This window comes from Periophthalmus magnuspinnatus, chromosome 8, assembly GCF_009829125.3.
Source record: "Periophthalmus magnuspinnatus isolate fPerMag1 chromosome 8, fPerMag1.2.pri, whole genome shotgun sequence".
NCBI classification, from domain to species: domain Eukaryota; kingdom Metazoa; phylum Chordata; class Actinopteri; order Gobiiformes; family Gobiidae; genus Periophthalmus; species Periophthalmus magnuspinnatus.
In genome coordinates, this window is record NC_047133.1 from 412,766 (window position 1) to 430,518 (window position 17,753).

The 17,753-nt window shown below is 46.7% G+C and overlaps 1 protein-coding gene across 1 annotated transcript; it reads right to left on the reverse strand.

Moving 5' to 3' along the window:
- Positions 1 to 3,847: 3,847 nt before the first annotated feature.
- On the reverse strand, positions 3,848 to 17,484 carry LOC117374611 (calcium-binding mitochondrial carrier protein SCaMC-3-like). The gene is made up of 10 exons (XM_033970784.2): positions 16,797 to 17,484; positions 15,323 to 15,446; positions 14,336 to 14,423; positions 13,364 to 13,475; positions 12,852 to 13,010; positions 12,448 to 12,600; positions 8,436 to 8,549; positions 7,697 to 7,864; positions 6,732 to 6,882; positions 3,848 to 4,932 (listed from the first exon to the last, which is right to left on the reverse strand). The coding sequence occupies exons 1-10, from the start codon at positions 16,995 to 16,997 to the stop codon at positions 4,751 to 4,753; spliced, it is 1,452 nt and encodes a 483-aa protein (XP_033826675.1). The 5' UTR covers positions 16,998 to 17,484; the 3' UTR covers positions 3,848 to 4,750.
- Positions 17,485 to 17,753: the final 269 nt, after the last annotated feature.

Below are 17,753 nucleotides of genomic sequence, written 5' to 3' on the forward strand. Positions count from 1 at the left end.
AACTTTGTTTAGGTGACTGACCAAAGTGGACATGCTCCAGTTTGTTCCTCTAAAGTTAAGCACCCAAGGTTTTAACTTTTCTCTAAAAGCAAGGTTTAGAGAAAAGTGTCCCAAGGTTCTGACGTCAGTGCATTTCCCCTCCATCCCTCACTCCTTCTTTCTGCTGCTCTCTGTGTAAATCCTTATCATCTAAATAAATGATTAGTCGACTGAAAGAAATGTTGGTCAATGGAGACACCATCAATCGATTAATAAAGGTCAACCAGCCGACGTGGGCCTGAAAACACTGCAGATTTCTCTCTTTTTGTTTTGTAAATGACAGGTGACCAATGAGCTCCTTCGTTTCACCTGCTTCACTGAGAAAAGCTGATTGGACGATTGTGTTTTGTTCTGGTTCAAGGTGCGATGGACTGAGATCCCTCTGTGTAAGAAACACAAGTCCCAGTGTGAACAGTCTGGCCCTGGGTCGACCCGTTTGGTAAAATAAACACAACCATTTAATGAAAGAACACAAAAACTGGAGGTTTTCTATAAAACATTTATTTAAATTGCAGTTACAAGAGCCATTAGTTGCACATGCACAAGCAGCGTCTGTCACAGAGACTATGGCCTTGTTTCACATTCAGCACAGACTCAGGTAAAGTGCACACTACATTCAAGTTGAGGGAAAATCCTTCAGCCAGAGCCACAGAACCAGAGTCAGAATCTCAGGTACATTCACTCCAGTCACTTTTCAGAGTACTTCTCAGAGTACTTTTCACAGTACTTTTCACAGTACTTCTCAGAGTACTTTTCTAGCAGCAGTTTTACTTCTACTTGAGTTTCAGCTGTTCTGCTTCACAAAAACAGAACACACTCCAACGAAAAGCAAAACTGGAGACGTTAATGACACAATCGCAATTTAATAATAATCTGATAATAAACTTTTATACTCAAACTTCTGCTTTTTATGTTTTATATCAACTTGTTTTTTCTGCAATTTAAACAGAACACCCATGAAAAAGAGAGTCCAGGCGCACGCAGTGGGTTCCCCTGTGTAAATAAATAAATAAATAAATAAATAAATAAATAAATAAAATCTCTCTTGAAGTAACAGTACTCCTGAGTAAAAGTTTGGGTTCCTCTTCTCGATAAGACTAACTCTACAAACTTTATACAAAAGCTTATGTTGATAAAATACTTAAACATTTGCATTTCTTGCAGCTGCTTCAGATCTGATTTAGTTTTTCTCATTTTTGTGTTTAATTCTTTGGAAATATCAGTTTTGTCCCAGATGTTTTGTTCTTCAAATGACATTAATTCAGATGTTACGTCCAAACAGTTTAGTAATAATTTTACCCAAATGTTTTTCTACTTTTACTTGAGAAATGTCTTACACCACCACTTTGTACTTGTACTATTATTATTACACTTTACTGTTGTTTTGAAGTAACTTTACTGTTACTTGAGTACATTTTTTGTCTACTCAGCTCTACAAAGAAATACACAAACAACAAATCGTGCTCAAGGCCTCATGGCAACATGCAACTTTCAAGCAATAATTATTATTATTATATTATAATATAAGATCCATTCAGAGACATATAAAAATACTGTCCTGTTTTACATGCACAAGTCTCACGCTGCAGGGCTCAAAAATAGAAGCGCCTTTTTCCTTTTACATTCACAAACACTGAGTCCTCGGTTAAAGTGCAAATGTCATTTTTTATCTAAATTATAATGTTTCATCTCAAACAGACCCAGAGCTGTGTTTTGTTTCATTCACACTAGTCTGTTTTTCACTGAAACAAAAGCCTCGTTTCACCTTGTGATGTCACCAAGTGGTGATACAGAAGTGCTCCACTGTGTTTATAAACCTCAGACACTTTCACTAGAATCAGGTGAATGATTTTCAGACCTGGATTTGTCAAACTTTGCAGCTGCAGTTGTTGGTTCAGACTTGTTGAAACGTCTTTGCTTCTTTGGTGAAAACGTCTTTAACTGAGGCTAAAAACAAATGTACACTTTAAAACTATGACTTAATGACATCACAAGGTGGAACAGAGCATTTTGGGCTTTGGAGATGTTACAGACTAATAATAAAGACTTAAACATGAAACAAAACACAACTCCAGTGTGTTTCTGAGAACAACATTAAAACATCACAGCTCAAAAGAGTCACTTTTATGTAGAACCTTATAGAAGCTTAAAAAATAAAACAAAGTGCAGTGTTTTCAAACTAACTCCACTGGAAAAAGATCTGGCCTGTGATAAAAAGATCTAATGGTCCATGTGCTCTACAGAATTGAGTTAAAGCTGCAGTATTATAGAAGTAAAATGACGTAACTGTATTTTAAAGGACTTCACTTCTGTTTCCTGTTTGACTCGAGGTTTTTGTTCTGCCTGGAACGTGACTTTTATATTTATCTATATCCATCTGTTTTGTTGCTCAGTAAAACCTCGGTGATCATTCTCACTCTGTCTCACGGACACTGACAGGTTTAATGCTGCTCTGTGGAACATTCCAGGCAACACAGACTCTCCCCCAAAACAGTTATGAACCTTAAAGTTAGAAATACTATTAAATAAGGAGAAATGATCAAATCTGAATAAACAAATGAAACTCGTTAAATGTAGATAAAGATGTTCTCTTCACAGTTTGGTTTAAAACAAACGTCTGCTCAAATCTACAAACACAAACAAACACACAAAGAAACACACACACACAAACACACACACAAACACACACACACACACACACAAACACACACACAAACACACCCCCCCCCACACACACACACACAAACCCAAACAAACCCACACACACACACAAAAACACACAAACACTCACAGACTCACAAACTATCTCACACACACACACACACACACACACACACTCACAAACACACTGCTCCATCTGCTCAAACACAGGGTTTGTTTTCTTTTGCATCGTTTACTTCATTTGAAACTAAAGTGTGATTTTCTGGTTACTTAAAGCACAAATGGAGCCTCAGTTGTGCCTCAGTGGCTCAGGGCGTCAGGCGCCGTATCACTGGAGGGTCAGAGGTTCAGCCCTTTCATGTTGTTGGTCGAGTAAAAGTAGAAGCTGCTTCTGCCCTGGTGCAGCTTTTACCTCTGGATCTGAGCAAAATGTGTCGAACCTCAGTTGATTAAACAGATGTTGAGGTTAAGATAAGTCTAATTTATTTATTTATTTATTTATTAAGTCCTCTGTGTTGTGTCTGCATCACACTGGAGTGAAAGAGTGAGAGAGTGAGAGAGTGAAAGAGTGAAAGAGTGAAAGAGTGAGAGGACTAACTCTGAGCAGCTCGTAGAGTAAAAGTCACTATTATAAATGTAAAAGTCATTATTATAAATATGATGAGCAGCAGAATGACCTTTGACCTCATGACTCTAGACACAAAGGTCCAAGTGTCACATGACTCTGAAAAACTAGTCTGATTATTACTGATTTTACTCCTTTTAAAAGTAATTTAAATGTAATATGTCTCTGTTACAGGAGCACACACACACACATACACACACACACCCACACCCCTGCACACACACCCACCCACACACACATACACACCCACCCCCACGCACACACACACACCCCACACACACACACATACCCCCCCACCCACCCACACACACATACACACCCACCCACACACACACACACACACACACCCCTACACACACCCCACACACCCCACACACACCCCACACACACCCCCACACACCCCACACACACACACACACACCCCACACACACACACACTGAAGTACTGTAAAAGTATCATTAAGTACTATTACTATGTGTATTTTGAAGTACTGTAAAAGTATCATTATGTCACGATCCGCACTTTCCGCTCCATGTTTTACCTCCTGTCCTGCTCCTTCCCTCCCTCACCTGCCGGAGTGGGGCTGAGCTCCTGGCTCCTCCCACCTGCAGCCCATCAGCACGACTACCACCACCTGCCGTGGACAAGAGGGGCCAGGACCAGACACTCGGGGCCAGATCGTCCACGTGTCAAACATTCCTGCTCCCTGGACCGTCCCAGCTCCTCTACATCTGGCTCTGCTCCTGACCCCGTGTTCCTGCTCCAGTATTGTCCGTCTTGTCTCCGCCACCTTGTCTCGTCCTGCACCCCGGCCTGCACCCTGCCTCCCGCTCTGGCTCCCGCCCCCTGCTCCCTTGCCCCTGGCTCCGTCCCTGTTCCTGTCTCCCCCTCCGGTTCTGGTTACTCCCTGTCCCTGTTCCTGCTCTCCGCACCCGGCTCCTCGCCCCCTCGCTGATCTGACCTGTACTTGTCTGACATTTCACATTCTGTAAATAAACACGGTGAACTTGCCCCAAGTTCTGCACTTTTTGGTCCCACCTGCACCAGCATCACAACACATGAAGTACTATTACTGCGTGTATTTTGAAGTACTGTAAAAGTATCATTAAGTACTATTACTGTGTGTATTTTGAAGTACTGTAAACGTATCATTAAGTACTATTACTGTGTGTATTTTGAAGTACTGTAAACGTATCATTAAGTACTATTACTGTGTGTATGTTGAAGTACTGTAAACGACACATTAAGTACTATTACTGCGTGTATTTTGAAGTACTGTAAACGACACATTAAGTACTATTACTGTGTGTATTTTGAAGTACTGTAAACGTATCATTAAGTACTATTACTGCGTGTATTTTGAAGTACTCTCAGGTAAAGGACTGACTGGACGACAGGCACTTGTGGCTGTTTGTGGGCGGGGCCTAGGACGCCGCTCCCAGGACCTTCTTGGCGTGCTCGTACACCACGTAGGAGATGCTGACCGCCGGGATGACCTTCAGGAAGTTTGGGGTCAGGCCTCGGTACAGCCCCGGGACGCCCTCATGAGAGACGATGTGTCGGAACTGTCCCACCATGGTCAGCTTGTGCTTGTCCTCACTGACCGCTGCAGGACAGACAGACAGGTTAGACTGACCGCTGCAGGACAGACAGACAGGTTAGACTGACCGCTGCAGGACAGACAGACAGGTTAGACTGACCGCTGCAGGACAGAGAGGTTAGACTGACCGCTGCAGGACAGACAGACAGGTTAGACTGACCGCTGCAGGACAGAGAGGTTAGACTGACCGCTGCAGGACAGACAGACAGGTTAGAATGACCGCTGCAGGACAGACAGACAGGTTAGACTGACCGCTGCAGGACAGACAGGTTAGACTGACCGCTCTGTTTGTCAAAGAGATACATAAACACATAAACTCTTGAAGGATCTGAAGGTAAATGTCATAAATCGTCCTCAGATGAAGGACACGTGGACAAAAACACTAGTGTCAAATATCGATGCTGGATCGAGAATCGGTTCCATGGTATCGGTTAAGTCGATACTCAGGTTGGGTCTTTGATCTTCGATATGTTTGATCTTTGATTCATAAATCGTCGTGTCTTTATTTCAAAGATAAATCACAGATCAGTCACAGCTGGAGCTTGTGTCCTACGTTCTCTCTGTTTTCTGTCCCTCCACTGGTATCGATTCATATTCACACTCAAAGCATCGATATTGGTATCGGAAAAAGCTGGATCGGTGCCTCCCCCAGATACAAACACGTTCAAATCAAAAGTCGTGTCATTTATTCTGAATTGGACCTGATGTGAGTCGCTGATAAATCTCCTGACCCGCTGGACTTTGGTACAAACATTAGAGTTTCTACAGTTTTACAGATAAACGTCCTCATGTGTCTCCGTGTCCATATTTATCTAAAACAGTCCTACAGATAAACGTCCTCATGTGTCTCCGTGTCCATATTTATCTAAAACAGTCCTGATGAAAATGACACCCGTGAGAGAACGTCCTGACCCGTCCTGACCCGCCCTGACCCGTCCTGACCACGTGACGAGCTCCATAAACTGAATAAAAATAACTCCAAGGAAAGAGACGCAGCCAAAATGTCCGACCACACGGGACGTTGGACGCATTTAGACCAGAGGCGTCAAACTCATTTTCACCGAGGGCCACATGGTCAAAACGGCGCCATCGAGGGCCAGATGTGACTGCGGCGGGATAAATGTGACTAAATGTGAACAGATGTCATGTAAATAAATGAAACTACTTTATAACTTGTTAAATAATGTTTCTGTGTTTATTATTTATTCAAGTTGTAAATATTACGTGTCTGTGTATTTCCTGACATTTTTAAACGTGTGGATCTGGTCAAAACCTTCAGCTCTGATTCAAAAACAGACTTTTTATCCTTTTAATTATTGGACAGTTTGTTGTTTTTCTTGCAGTTTAACTTTTTCATACTTAGCTCCGTGTTTTGTGTCAAAATGTCGATGTAGATTGGACCGACCGCCTCATAACACAAAAAACATACAGATTTTCTCCTTAAAGCACAAACTTTATTCTCCTTTAGCGTCTTTCTTGAAACTTTCTTCCACGTCCACAACTTTCCTCTTCCTGAACATTTTGAGATGATGATTTGCAAATATTTCAGTGTCACTTGTTGGGAAAATCTCATTAGTTTATTCAATGCAAACATTAAAGCAGCACAGACTTATTTTAAAATGACAGTCACGCCTTTTTATTTAGCTTCTCGCGGGCCACATAAAATGACGCGGCGGGCCGCATTTGGCCCCTGGGCCTTGAGTTTGACACATGTGATTTGGCACTGAGCCGTAAAGAGGCTCCTGTTTGTGCTGGACATTAGAGCTAAACGTGAGACTCAAACGTGTGAGAAGCAGGGGTCAGACCTTGAGCCTGCATGCGCGTGCGGACCAGGGACAGGGGGTAGGACGCCAGCTGACCACACGTACTGGACACGGTCCCACAGGCCAAGAGCACGAGGACGCCCGGGTCTGCGGTGTTCACGCTGTACCTCTGCAGCCACGCGTTCTTCAGGGTCTGGAACACATCAGCACAGCCTGAGAGCCTGTTCACCGTTAAAGGGGAAATTACACTTCTATGGAATTTTACATGTTTCATTTTAAAGTTTGGAAAATGTGAGATTCATCAGAAACAACAGATGAACACGTTTAATAAACTGCACTTTAATGTTCTGAGGCTGTGAGGCACTTTTCACTATTCATGCTCCTCGTGCACAATCAGCAGCATCCTGAAGTAAATACCCCCTCTGTAATACCCCATTAAGTAAATACCCCCTCTGTAATACCCCATAAAGTAAATACCCCCTCTGTAATACCCCATAAAGTAAATACCCCCTCTGTAATACCCCACAGAAGTAAATACCCCCTCTGTAATACCCCATAAAGTAAATACCCCCTCTGTAATATCCCACAGAAGTAAATACCCCCTCTGTAATACCCCATAAAGTAAATACCTCCTCTTTAATACCCCATAAAGTAAATACCTCCTCTGTAATACCCCATAAAGTAAATACCCCCTCTGTAATACCCCATAAAGTAAATACCCCCTCTGTAATACCCCATAAAGTAAATACCCCCTCTGTAATACCCCATAAAGTAAATACCCCCTCTGTAATACCCCACAGAAGTAAATACCCCCTCTGTAATACCCCATAAAAGTAAATACCCCCTCTGTAATACCCCACAGAAGTAAATACCTCCTCTTTAATACCCCACAGAAGTAAATACCTCCTCTTTAATACCTCACAGAAGTACATACCTCCTCTTTAATACCCCATAGAGTAACTACCCCTCGCTCAGCGCACACGTCTGGTCTGGGGCACTTGTGTTACCTCGTACACTGCCAGGTCGATGCCCGCGTAGGGGATGATGCCCAGAGTGTTGGGCAGGTAGCCCCTGTAGAACGCCCCCACCCCCTCTGTCCTCAGGATGTGTCGGGCACAGTCCAGCAGCCCCGAGTACTGCCCCGTCCTGCGCAGGGTCAGACGGGTCTTCAACACCTGTCCACAACAGGGACAGAGACAGGACGATGATGTCAATGTGGCCGTGTGTTAAAGGGCAAAGGTCACCTGAAAGGGCCCATACTACGCCATGCTCTGGTCTGTTCTAATGTTGTTTCCTCATCACAAAATGACCTGGAGTTGTGTTTTGTTTCATTCTCACATGTTTAACGCACAAACCCTGCTTCTCTCAAACTGACAACACCCTCTTCCACCTTGTGATGTCATCATGTGGTGATACAGGAAGTGCTCCACTGTGTTTTTAAACTCCACACACCTTCATTTCTAGAATCATTTGGATCATTTCAGTCCTGGAGTTGTCTCTTATCTCGACTGAACTAAAGGTAAAAGGAGGAGTTAACATGAAAACTACCACTTGATGACATCACAAGGTGGAACAGAGCATTTTGATCTTTGGAGATGAAACAGACTAATAATAAAGTGTGACTCAAACATGTGAATGAAACAAAACACAACTCCAGTGTGTGTTTGAGGAGGAAACACATTCTAACATGGGTCCATTTGACATAATATAAAAGGTTTAAAGTGTAAAGGTCGTGTCTGTTCTGACCTCCATGGGGTAGATGATGGTCTGAGCAGTGGCTCCGGCCAAAGATCCAGCGAGGAACCTCTCCTGGACCCTCAGGGGCCCGCCCTCTTTACTGCCATGAAGTACACATTTAATCTGTGAAGTATTAAAGATTCTGTCGTTAAAGTCGCAGTAACAGCAGAGTCTGTGTGTGTGTGTGTGTCTGTGTGTGTGTCTGTCTGTGTGTGTCGGGGTGTGTGTGTCTGTGTGTGTGTCTGTGTGTGTGTGTGTGTGTCGGTGTGTGTGTGTGTGTGTGTCTGTGTCTGTCTGTGTGTGTGTCTGTGTCTGTCTGTGTGTGTGTCTGTGTGTGTCTGTGTGTGTGTCTGTCAGTGTGTGTGTCTGTGTGTGTCCGTGTGTTTGTGTCTGTGTGTGTCCATGTGTGTGTGTCTATGTGTGTCGGGGTGTGTCTGTGTGTGTGTGTCTGTTGTGTGTCGGTGTGTGTCGGGGGGTGTGTGTCGGGGTGTGTGTGGGTGTGTGTCTGTGTGTGTCTGTTGTGTGTGGGGGTGTGTCTGTGTGTGTCTGTTGTGTGTGGGGGTGTGTCTGTGTGTGTCGGGGGGTGTGTCTGTGTGTGTGTGTCTGTGTGTGTGTGTCTGTTGTGTGTCTGTTGTGTGTCTGTTGTGTGTCTGTGTGTGTCTGTTGTGTGTCTGTGTGTGTGTGTCTGTGTGTGTCTGTGTGTGTGTCTGTGTGTGTCTGTTGTGTGTCTGTTGTGTGTCTGTGTGTGTCTGTGTGTGTCTGTGTGTGTCTGTTGTGTGTCTGTTGTGTGTCTGTGTGTGTCTGTGTGTGTCTGTTGTGTGTCTGTGTGTGTCTGTTGCGTGTCTGTGTGTGTGTTGTGTGTCTGTTGTGTGTCTGTTGTGTGTCTGTGTGTGTCTGTTGTGTGTCTGTTGTGTGTCTGTTGTGTGTCTGTGTGTGTCTGTTGCGTGTCTGTTGTGTGTCTGTGTGTGTCTGTGTGTGTCTGTTGTGTGTCTGTTGTGTGTCTGTTGTGTGTCTGTGTGTGTCTGTTGCGTGTCTGTTGTGTGTCTGTGTGTGTCTGTGTGTGTCTGTTGTGTGTCTGTTGTGTGTCTGTTGTGTGTCTGTGTGTGTCTGTGTGTGTCTGTGTGTGTCTGTTGTGTGTCTGTTGTGTGTCTGTTGTGTGTCTGTGTGTGTCTGTGTGTGTCTGTGTGTGTCTGTTGTGTGTCTGTTGTGTGTCTGTGTGTGTCGGGGTGTGTCTGTGTGTGTGTGTCTGTTGTGTGTCGGTGTGTGTCGGGGGGTGTGTGTCGGGGTGTGTGTGGGTGTGTGTCTGTGTGTGTCTGTTGTGTGTGGGGGTGTGTCTGTGTGTGTCTGTTGTGTGTGGGGGTGTGTCTGTGTGTGTCGGGGGGTGTGTCTGTGTGTGTGTGTCTGTGTGTGTCTGTGTGTGTGTGTCTGTTGTGTGTCTGTTGTGTGTCTGTGTGTGTCTGTTGTGTGTCTGTGTGTGTGTGTCTGTGTGTGTCTGTGTGTGTGTCTGTGTGTGTCTGTTGTGTGTCTGTTGTGTGTCTGTGTGTGTCTGTGTGTGTCTGTTGTGTGTCTGTTGTGTGTCTGTTGTGTGTCTGTGTGTGTCTGTGTGTGTCTGTTGTGTGTCTGTGTGTGTCTGTTGCGTGTCTGTGTGTGTGTTGTGTGTCTGTTGTGTGTCTGTTGTGTGTCTGTGTGTGTCTGTGTGTGTCTGTTGTGTGTCTGTTGTGTGTCTGTTGTGTGTCTGTGTGTGTCTGTTGCGTGTCTGTTGCGTGTCTGTGTGTGTCTGTGTGTGTCTGTTGTGTGTCTGTTGTGTGTCTGTTGTGTGTCTGTGTGTGTCTGTTGCGTGTCTGTTGTGTGTCTGTGTGTGTCTGTGTGTGTCTGTTGTGTGTCTGTTGTGTGTCTGTGTGTGTCTGTTGTGTGTCTGTGTGTGTCTGTTGTGTGTCTGTTGTGTGTCTGTGTGTGTCTGTGTGTGTCTGTTGTGTGTCTGTTGTGTGTCTGTGTGTGTCTGTGTGTGTCTGTTGTGTGTCTGTGTGTGTCTGTTGTGTGTCTGTGTGTGTCTGTGTGTGTCTGTTGTGTGTCTGTTGTGTGTCTGTGTGTGTCTGTTGTGTGTCTGTTGTGTGTCTGTGTGTGTCTGTTGTGTGTCTGTTGTGTGTCTGTGTGTGTCTGTGTGTGTCTGTTGCGTGTCTGTTGTGTGTCTGTTGTGTGTCTGTGTGTGTCTGTGTGTGTCTGTTGTGTGTCTGTTGTGTGTCTGTGTGTGTCTGTGTGTGTCTGTGTGTGTCTGTTGTGTGTCTGTGTGTGTCTGTTGTGTGTCTGTGTGTGTCTGTGTGTGTCTGTTGTGTGTCTGTGTGTGTCTGTTGTGTGTCTGTTGTGTGTCTGTGTGTGTCTGTGTGTGTCTGTGTTGTGTGTCTGTTGTGTGTCTGTGTGTGTCTGTTGTGTGTCTGTTGTGTGTCTGTGTGTGTCTGTGTGTGTCTGTTGTGTGTCTGTTGTGTGTCTGTTGTGTGTCTGTTGTGTGTCTGTGTGTGTCTGTTGCGTGTCTGTTGTGTGTCTGTGTGTGTCTGTTGTGTGTCTGTGTGTGTCTGTTGTGTGTCTGTGTGTGTCTGTTGCGTGTCTGTTGTGTGTCTGTTGTGTGTCTGTGTGTGTCTGTGTGTGTCTGTTGTGTGTCTGTTGTGTGTCTGTGTGTGTCGGGGTGTGTCTGTGTGTGTGTGTCTGTTGTGTGTCGGTGTGTGTCGGGGGGTGTGTGTCGGGGTGTGTGTGGGTGTGTGTCTGTGTGTGTCTGTTGTGTGTGGGGGTGTGTCTGTGTGTGTCTGTTGTGTGTGGGGGTGTGTCTGTGTGTGTCGGGGGGTGTGTCTGTGTGTGTGTGTCTGTGTGTGTCTGTGTGTGTGTGTCTGTTGTGTGTCTGTTGTGTGTCTGTGTGTGTCTGTGTGTGTCTGTTGTGTGTCTGTGTGTGTGTGTCTGTGTGTGTCTGTGTGTGTGTCTGTGTGTGTCTGTTGTGTGTCTGTGTGTGTCTGTGTGTCTGTGTGTGTCTGTGTGTGTCTGTTGTGTGTCTGTTGTGTGTCTGTGTGTGTCTGTGTGTGTCTGTTGTGTGTCTGTGTGTGTCTGTTGCGTGTCTGTGTGTGTGTTGTGTGTCTGTTGTGTGTCTGTTGTGTGTCTGTTGTGTGTCTGTTGTGTGTCTGTTGTGTGTCTGTGTGTGTCTGTTGCGTGTCTGTTGTGTGTCTGTGTGTGTCTGTGTGTGTCTGTTGTGTGTCTGTTGTGTGTCTGTGTGTGTCTGTTGCGTGTCTGTTGTGTGTCTGTGTGTGTCTGTGTGTGTCTGTTGTGTGTCTGTTGTGTGTCTGTTGTGTGTCTGTGTGTGTCTGTTGCGTGTCTGTTGTGTGTCTGTTGTGTGTCTGTGTGTGTCTGTGTGTGTCTGTTGTGTGTCTGTTGTGTGTCTGTGTGTGTCTGTGTGTGTCTGTGTGTGTCTGTTGTGTGTCTGTGTGTGTCTGTTGTGTGTCTGTGTGTGTCTGTTGTGTGTCTGTTGTGTGTCTGTGTGTGTCTGTGTGTGTCTGTTGTGTGTCTGTTGTGTGTCTGTGTGTGTCTGTTGTGTGTCTGTGTGTGTCTGTGTGTGTCTGTTGTGTGTCTGTTGTGTGTCTGTTGTGTGTCTGTTGTGTGTCTGTTGTGTGTCTGTGTGTGTCTGTTGCGTGTCTGTTGTGTGTCTGTTGTGTGTCTGTGTGTGTCTGTGTGTGTCTGTTGTGTGTCTGTTGTGTGTCTGTGTGTGTCTGTGTGTGTCTGTTGTGTGTCTGTTGTGTGTCTGTTGTGTGTCTGTGTGTGTCTGTGTGTGTCTGTTGTGTGTCTGTGTGTGTCTGTGTGTGTCTGTTGTGTGTCTGTTGTGTGTCTGTTGTGTGTCTGTGTGTGTCTGTGTGTGTCTGTTGTGTGTCTGTGTGTGTCTGTTGTGTGTCTGTTGTGTGTCTGTTGTGTGTCTGTGTGTGTCTGTGTGTGTCTGTTGTGTGTCTGTTGTGTGTCTGTTGTGTGTCTGTGTGTGTCTGTTGTGTACCTGCTCATATGCCATAAACTTTATAGCTGACTCTGGGGCGATCTTCAGGACATTGATGCCGTTTCCTCTCCACAGCGACAAGACTCCGCCCTCCTGGACCATGCCCCGTAGCCCCGCCCACAGGTTCTGACCCCTGGACGCAGCTCCGTGCACCTGTCACACACACACACGCACACAGACACACACACACACACACACCCACACACAAACACACATACACACACCTCAACTCAAGGACTCAGGTTCTGGCTCTGATCTCTGGTCTTTGTCCCCTGGTCTCTTGTCCTCATGTCCCCTGGTCTCTCGTCCCCATGTCCCCTGGTCTCTCGTCCTCACGTCCCCTGGTCTCTCGTCCTCACGTCCCCTGGTCTCTCGTCCCCATGTCCTCTTGTCTCTGGTCTGACCTGGAGGAAGACCTTGAGCCGGTCCAGAGGAGCCGTCCCGGTCCTGGACACGGCTCCGGCCATGGCTCCTGCCACGAGCTGCCTCCAGACGAGCCCGGCGCGCCGCTCTCTCTCAGAGAATTCATCTGGGACGGTCAGAGCTTCACCGATGTCCAACATCTGAAGACAAATGTCCCACGTCATTTAAGCAGCATGGATAGAATAATCAGACTAACAGACTGACCTTTGTCCCATAATATTTGAACTTTTATTCAAAGTTATTCTCTTGTTATTTCAAGGATAAATAACACAACTGATCTCTTGTGTAATAACTGAACTTTTTAAACTTTTCTAAATCAGTCACATATCGGCCCAAACATGTGGGCGGAGCTTTGGTTTCTCTGGATTCCAAATGATCAGAACGAGCCTGAGCCGTGTACAGTTCACATGATCAGACTCACACAGGAGTGAGTCTGATCATGTGAACTGTACACGGCTCAGTTCACATGATCAGTTCACATGATCAGACTCACACACGAGTGTTTCCAGTGCTGCAGGATTTCCTCCATGTTGTGCAGGGGGTTGAACAGGAAGTGCTCCCTCCAGTCGCTCCAGTCGATGGTCATGGTGCCGTCCCGGTCCATACTGCACACAACACGTGGCACATGTAACACAACACGTGGCACATGGCACATGTAACACAACACATGGCACATGTAACACAACACGTGGCACATGGCACATGTAACACAACACATGGCACGTGTAACACAACACATGGCACATGTAACACAACACATGGCACGTGTAACACAACACATGGCACATGTAACACAACACATGGCACATGTAACACAACACATGGCACATGTAACACAACACATGGCACGTGGCACACACGGCACACAACACATGGCTCAGACACATGTGTCATGGTTGTACCTCATGTTCATATTTTCATGTTCATTTGTGAAGTTTATGCTTTTTATATTAAACAGGTCCAGACGATTTGAGCCGGAGAAAAGTCACACTGTGTGATGTCACACTGTGTGATGTCACACTGTGTGATGTCACACTGTGTGATGTCACAGTGTGTGATGTCACAGTGTGTGTTGTTGTGTTGTACAGTGTGTGTTGTTGTGTTGTACAGTGTGTGTTGTCGTGTTGTACAGTGTGTGTTGTCGTGTTGTACAGTGTGTGTTGTTGTGTTGTCACAGTGTGTTGTTGTGTTGCACAGTGTGTGTTGTTGTGTTGTACAGTGTGTGTTGTTGTGTTGTCACAGTGTGTTGTTGTGTTGCACAGTGTGTGTTGTTGTGTTGTCACAGTGTGTTGTTGTGTTGTACAGTGTGTGTTGTTGTGTTGTACAGTGTGTGTTGTTGTGTTGTACAGTGTGTGTTGTTGTGTTGCACAGTGTGTGTTGTTGTGTTGTACAGTGTGTGTTGTTGTGTTGTACAGTGTGTGTTGTCGTGTTGTACAGTGTGTGTTGTTGTGTTGTTGTGTTGTACCTCTGGAGGATGCGTGTCGCCTGCTCCAGTGTCACGTTCATGCCCAGTTTGTGTAGAGCATGTTGTATCTCACCAGCATCAATGCGACCTGTGCAAAGAACAACACAACATGTGACACACGTGACACATGAGACACATGTGCATGTACATGTTACACATGTGCATGTACATGTTACACATGTTACACATGTTACACAGTGTAGAGAGGAGAGTACAGCTCATGCAGTAGAGCTGCACATATACTTGTTAGTGCAGAACTTACACTGTGACCATCACTAACGTCCAGCAGCTCACAGTTATTGTGTTATTGCACTGAAACATCCAGCCTCTAGAGGGCACTACACACACTGTGGGATTATATTTAGTCAGTAAGTGAACAGAAGTAAACAAGTATACATAAATAACATGTGTTTAAGCAGTTAAAGTACAAAAAACAAGCTATTTACAAGCTAATTTACATGCTAACTTATGTTGAGTTACTAGCATGTATTTGGGTTAGCATTAGCATATGTGTTATTGGCCGTATTTCTTTGTTTATACAAACTGTTTTGTGAGATTGGAGAATAATGTGGATCTACGAGGCGTCAGTGACGTGTGGACGTGTTTGTCTCACTGAACACATTTACAGATCTGTGTTTCCTTTTATCTGAAAATGTGATTTAAATAATAAAACATCCACCAAAATATGTGAATGTGTTTTATTTTGGTTTTTGATGCTCTGAGTCTCCCCTCCTTTTGCTCCCAGCGCTGTCTGACTCCCCCTTCAGAGCACAACCACAACACATCGTGCATCCTGCTAATGAAACTACTGCACATCGTGTCAGGTTTGTGAAGTTGTCGTGAATAGTTTTGTATATTTATCAAAGCTTTTCCTATAACATTATAATCTCTGAAAAACACATTTACATACTTCTCCCTGTTTAAGTGTAAACAAATGTGTGTAAATATGTGTGTAAATCCACACAGACTAAACCAAACGAGTCTCACCGTCGCTGTTTCGGTCCAGACTCTTGAACATGAGCCACAGTCTTTTCTCGTGACTTCGTAAGAATTCAGAAAACTCCTGAAAGTCCAGCTGCCCATCGCGATTTGTGTCGCTCTCAAGAACGATCTGGAGAAAGACACAGGTTTAAAACGAGAGGCCGAGAACAGTTTAAGAACGAACTTAAACGTCACAAGGTCTGAGCAAAAGACGAAGTTTAAATCTGTCACTGGACAAATTGTTGTAGGAGTGAAGACGTTTGTCCGCTCGTCCAAGAGCAGACAATTGTCTTCACTCCCACAAGTCTCTTCTTCAGTTCTGGTCAGATTCTTCTTCTGTTCTGGTCAGATTCCTGCTGGACACTGCCTCATATCTGTCTGAAGGAGGAGCTAACGACACTGAAACTGGACACAGCTTTTGTCTCCAGTTTCAGCCTTAATGAAACTATTTAACCTTAAATGGCCCTCCTATTGTCTTTGTTTGCTTTGGGTCTGAGGATGGAGACGGGGGCAGGTGAGGTCTGGGGTCTGAGGTCTGAGGTCTGAGGTCTGAGGTCCCGGGGCCTCACACAAAGCAGTGGTCAGTGTGTTTGAGATGATGCACAGCAGACTGTGGTCCAGAGCTGCTCTTTGGTACATTCTGAGTCTGTTTAGTTTCTTCTTTCTTCAGTGAGTGGTACATTGGATCTCCTCCTCCTCCTCCTCCTTCCCCTGGTGGAGATCACATACCTCCTCCTGCACGTACCTCCTCAGCCTTGCCCCAGTGCACCTCCTCCACGTACCTCCTCAGCCTTGCCCCGGTGCACCTCCTCCTGCACGTACCTCCTCAGCCTTGCCCCGGTGCACCTCCTCCTGCACGTACCTCCTCAGCCTTGCCCCAGTGCACCTCCTCCTCCTGCACGTACCTCCTCAGCCTTGCCCCGGTGCACCTCCTGCACGTACCTCCTCAGCCTTGCCCCGGTGCACCTCCTGCACGTACCTCCTCAGCCTTGCCCCAGTGCACCTCCTCCTGCACGTACCTCCTCAGCCTTGCCCCGGTGCACCTCCTCCTGCACGTACCTCCTCAGCCTTGCCCCAGTGCACCTCCTCCTCCTGCACGTACCTCCTCAGCCTTGCCCCGGTGCACCTCCTGCACGTACCTCCTCAGCCTTGCCCCGGTGCACCTCCTGCACGTACCTCCTCAGCCTTGCCCCAGTGCACCTCCTCCTGCACGTACCTCCTCAGCCTTGCCCCGGTGCACCTCCTGCACGTACCTCCTCAGCCTTGCCCCGGTGCACCTCCTGCACGTACCTCCTCAGCCTTGCCCCGGTGCACCTCCTGCACGTACCTCCTCAGCCTTGCCCCGGTGACCTCCTGCACGTACCTCCTCAGCCTTGCCCCAGTGCACCTCCTCCTCCTGCACGTACCTCCTCAGCCTTGCCCCGGTGCACCTCCTGCACGTACCTCCTCAGCCTTGCCCCGGTGCACCTCCTGCACGTACCTCCTCAGCCTTGCCCCGGTGCACTCCTCTCTTGTCCAGGCCCAGGCGCAGTTCGGTGATGTCCACTCGTCCGTCCTGGTTCAGGTCCAGTTGTTTAAAGAGCTGTTCATATCTGCGCTCCCTCTGCTCCTCTGAGGAGGCTCCTTTTTCCTCGTTTTCTTGGAGGTGAATCCGGGCTGAGCGCTCCTCCTCTTCGCCCATGTGCAAAAATATGAGTCCAGTGATGATCAGCCTCTGTGTCCGCGCGAGATCAACGAGAAAACACAAGCGCCGCGAGTCTGGACCAGAGACGAGCTGGAGATGAAGAGGCGGTGTAGAGGCGGTGTAGAGGCGGTGTAGAGGAGAAGTGACGGAGCAGAGCACGGGGGCGCACGGAGGAGCACACAGGACAGGAGCGCAGAGGACAGGCGCGCAGAGGACAGGAGCGCAGAGGACAGGAGCGCAGAGGACAGGCGCGCAGAGGACAGGCGCGCAGAGGACAGGAGCGCAGAGGACAGGAGCGCAGAGGACAGGAGCGCAGAGGACAGGAGCGCAGAGGACAGGCGCGCAGAGGACAGGCTCAGGCAGATTAGCTCCTCTTAAAGTGCGCGCACAGGACAAATCTCGCCTTCGGTCCTGGCGCAGACTCAGATGTGATCCACGGGAGCTCACTCTGTGCACATCAGGACGTGGCGCACACTCAACTGTCTCAACAACATCCAGGACGTGTCTGTGAGCACGTGGTCTCTGTGTCCCATGAATAATGGTCTGGGGTCAAAACATTCGTCATTTCTCCAAAATGAACGGGCTTCAGGTCCTACAGGAGACATTCTGATGACTTCACATTTCAGAAGACAGAGCCTAGAGCTCAGATTTTGTTTAAATGGTTAATAACCCTCTGTATGATTCTTGATATCTTGGCTGTACAAACAGTAGATTCTTTTGCTCTGGCCCACTAAATGACGTGGGTGTGTTTTT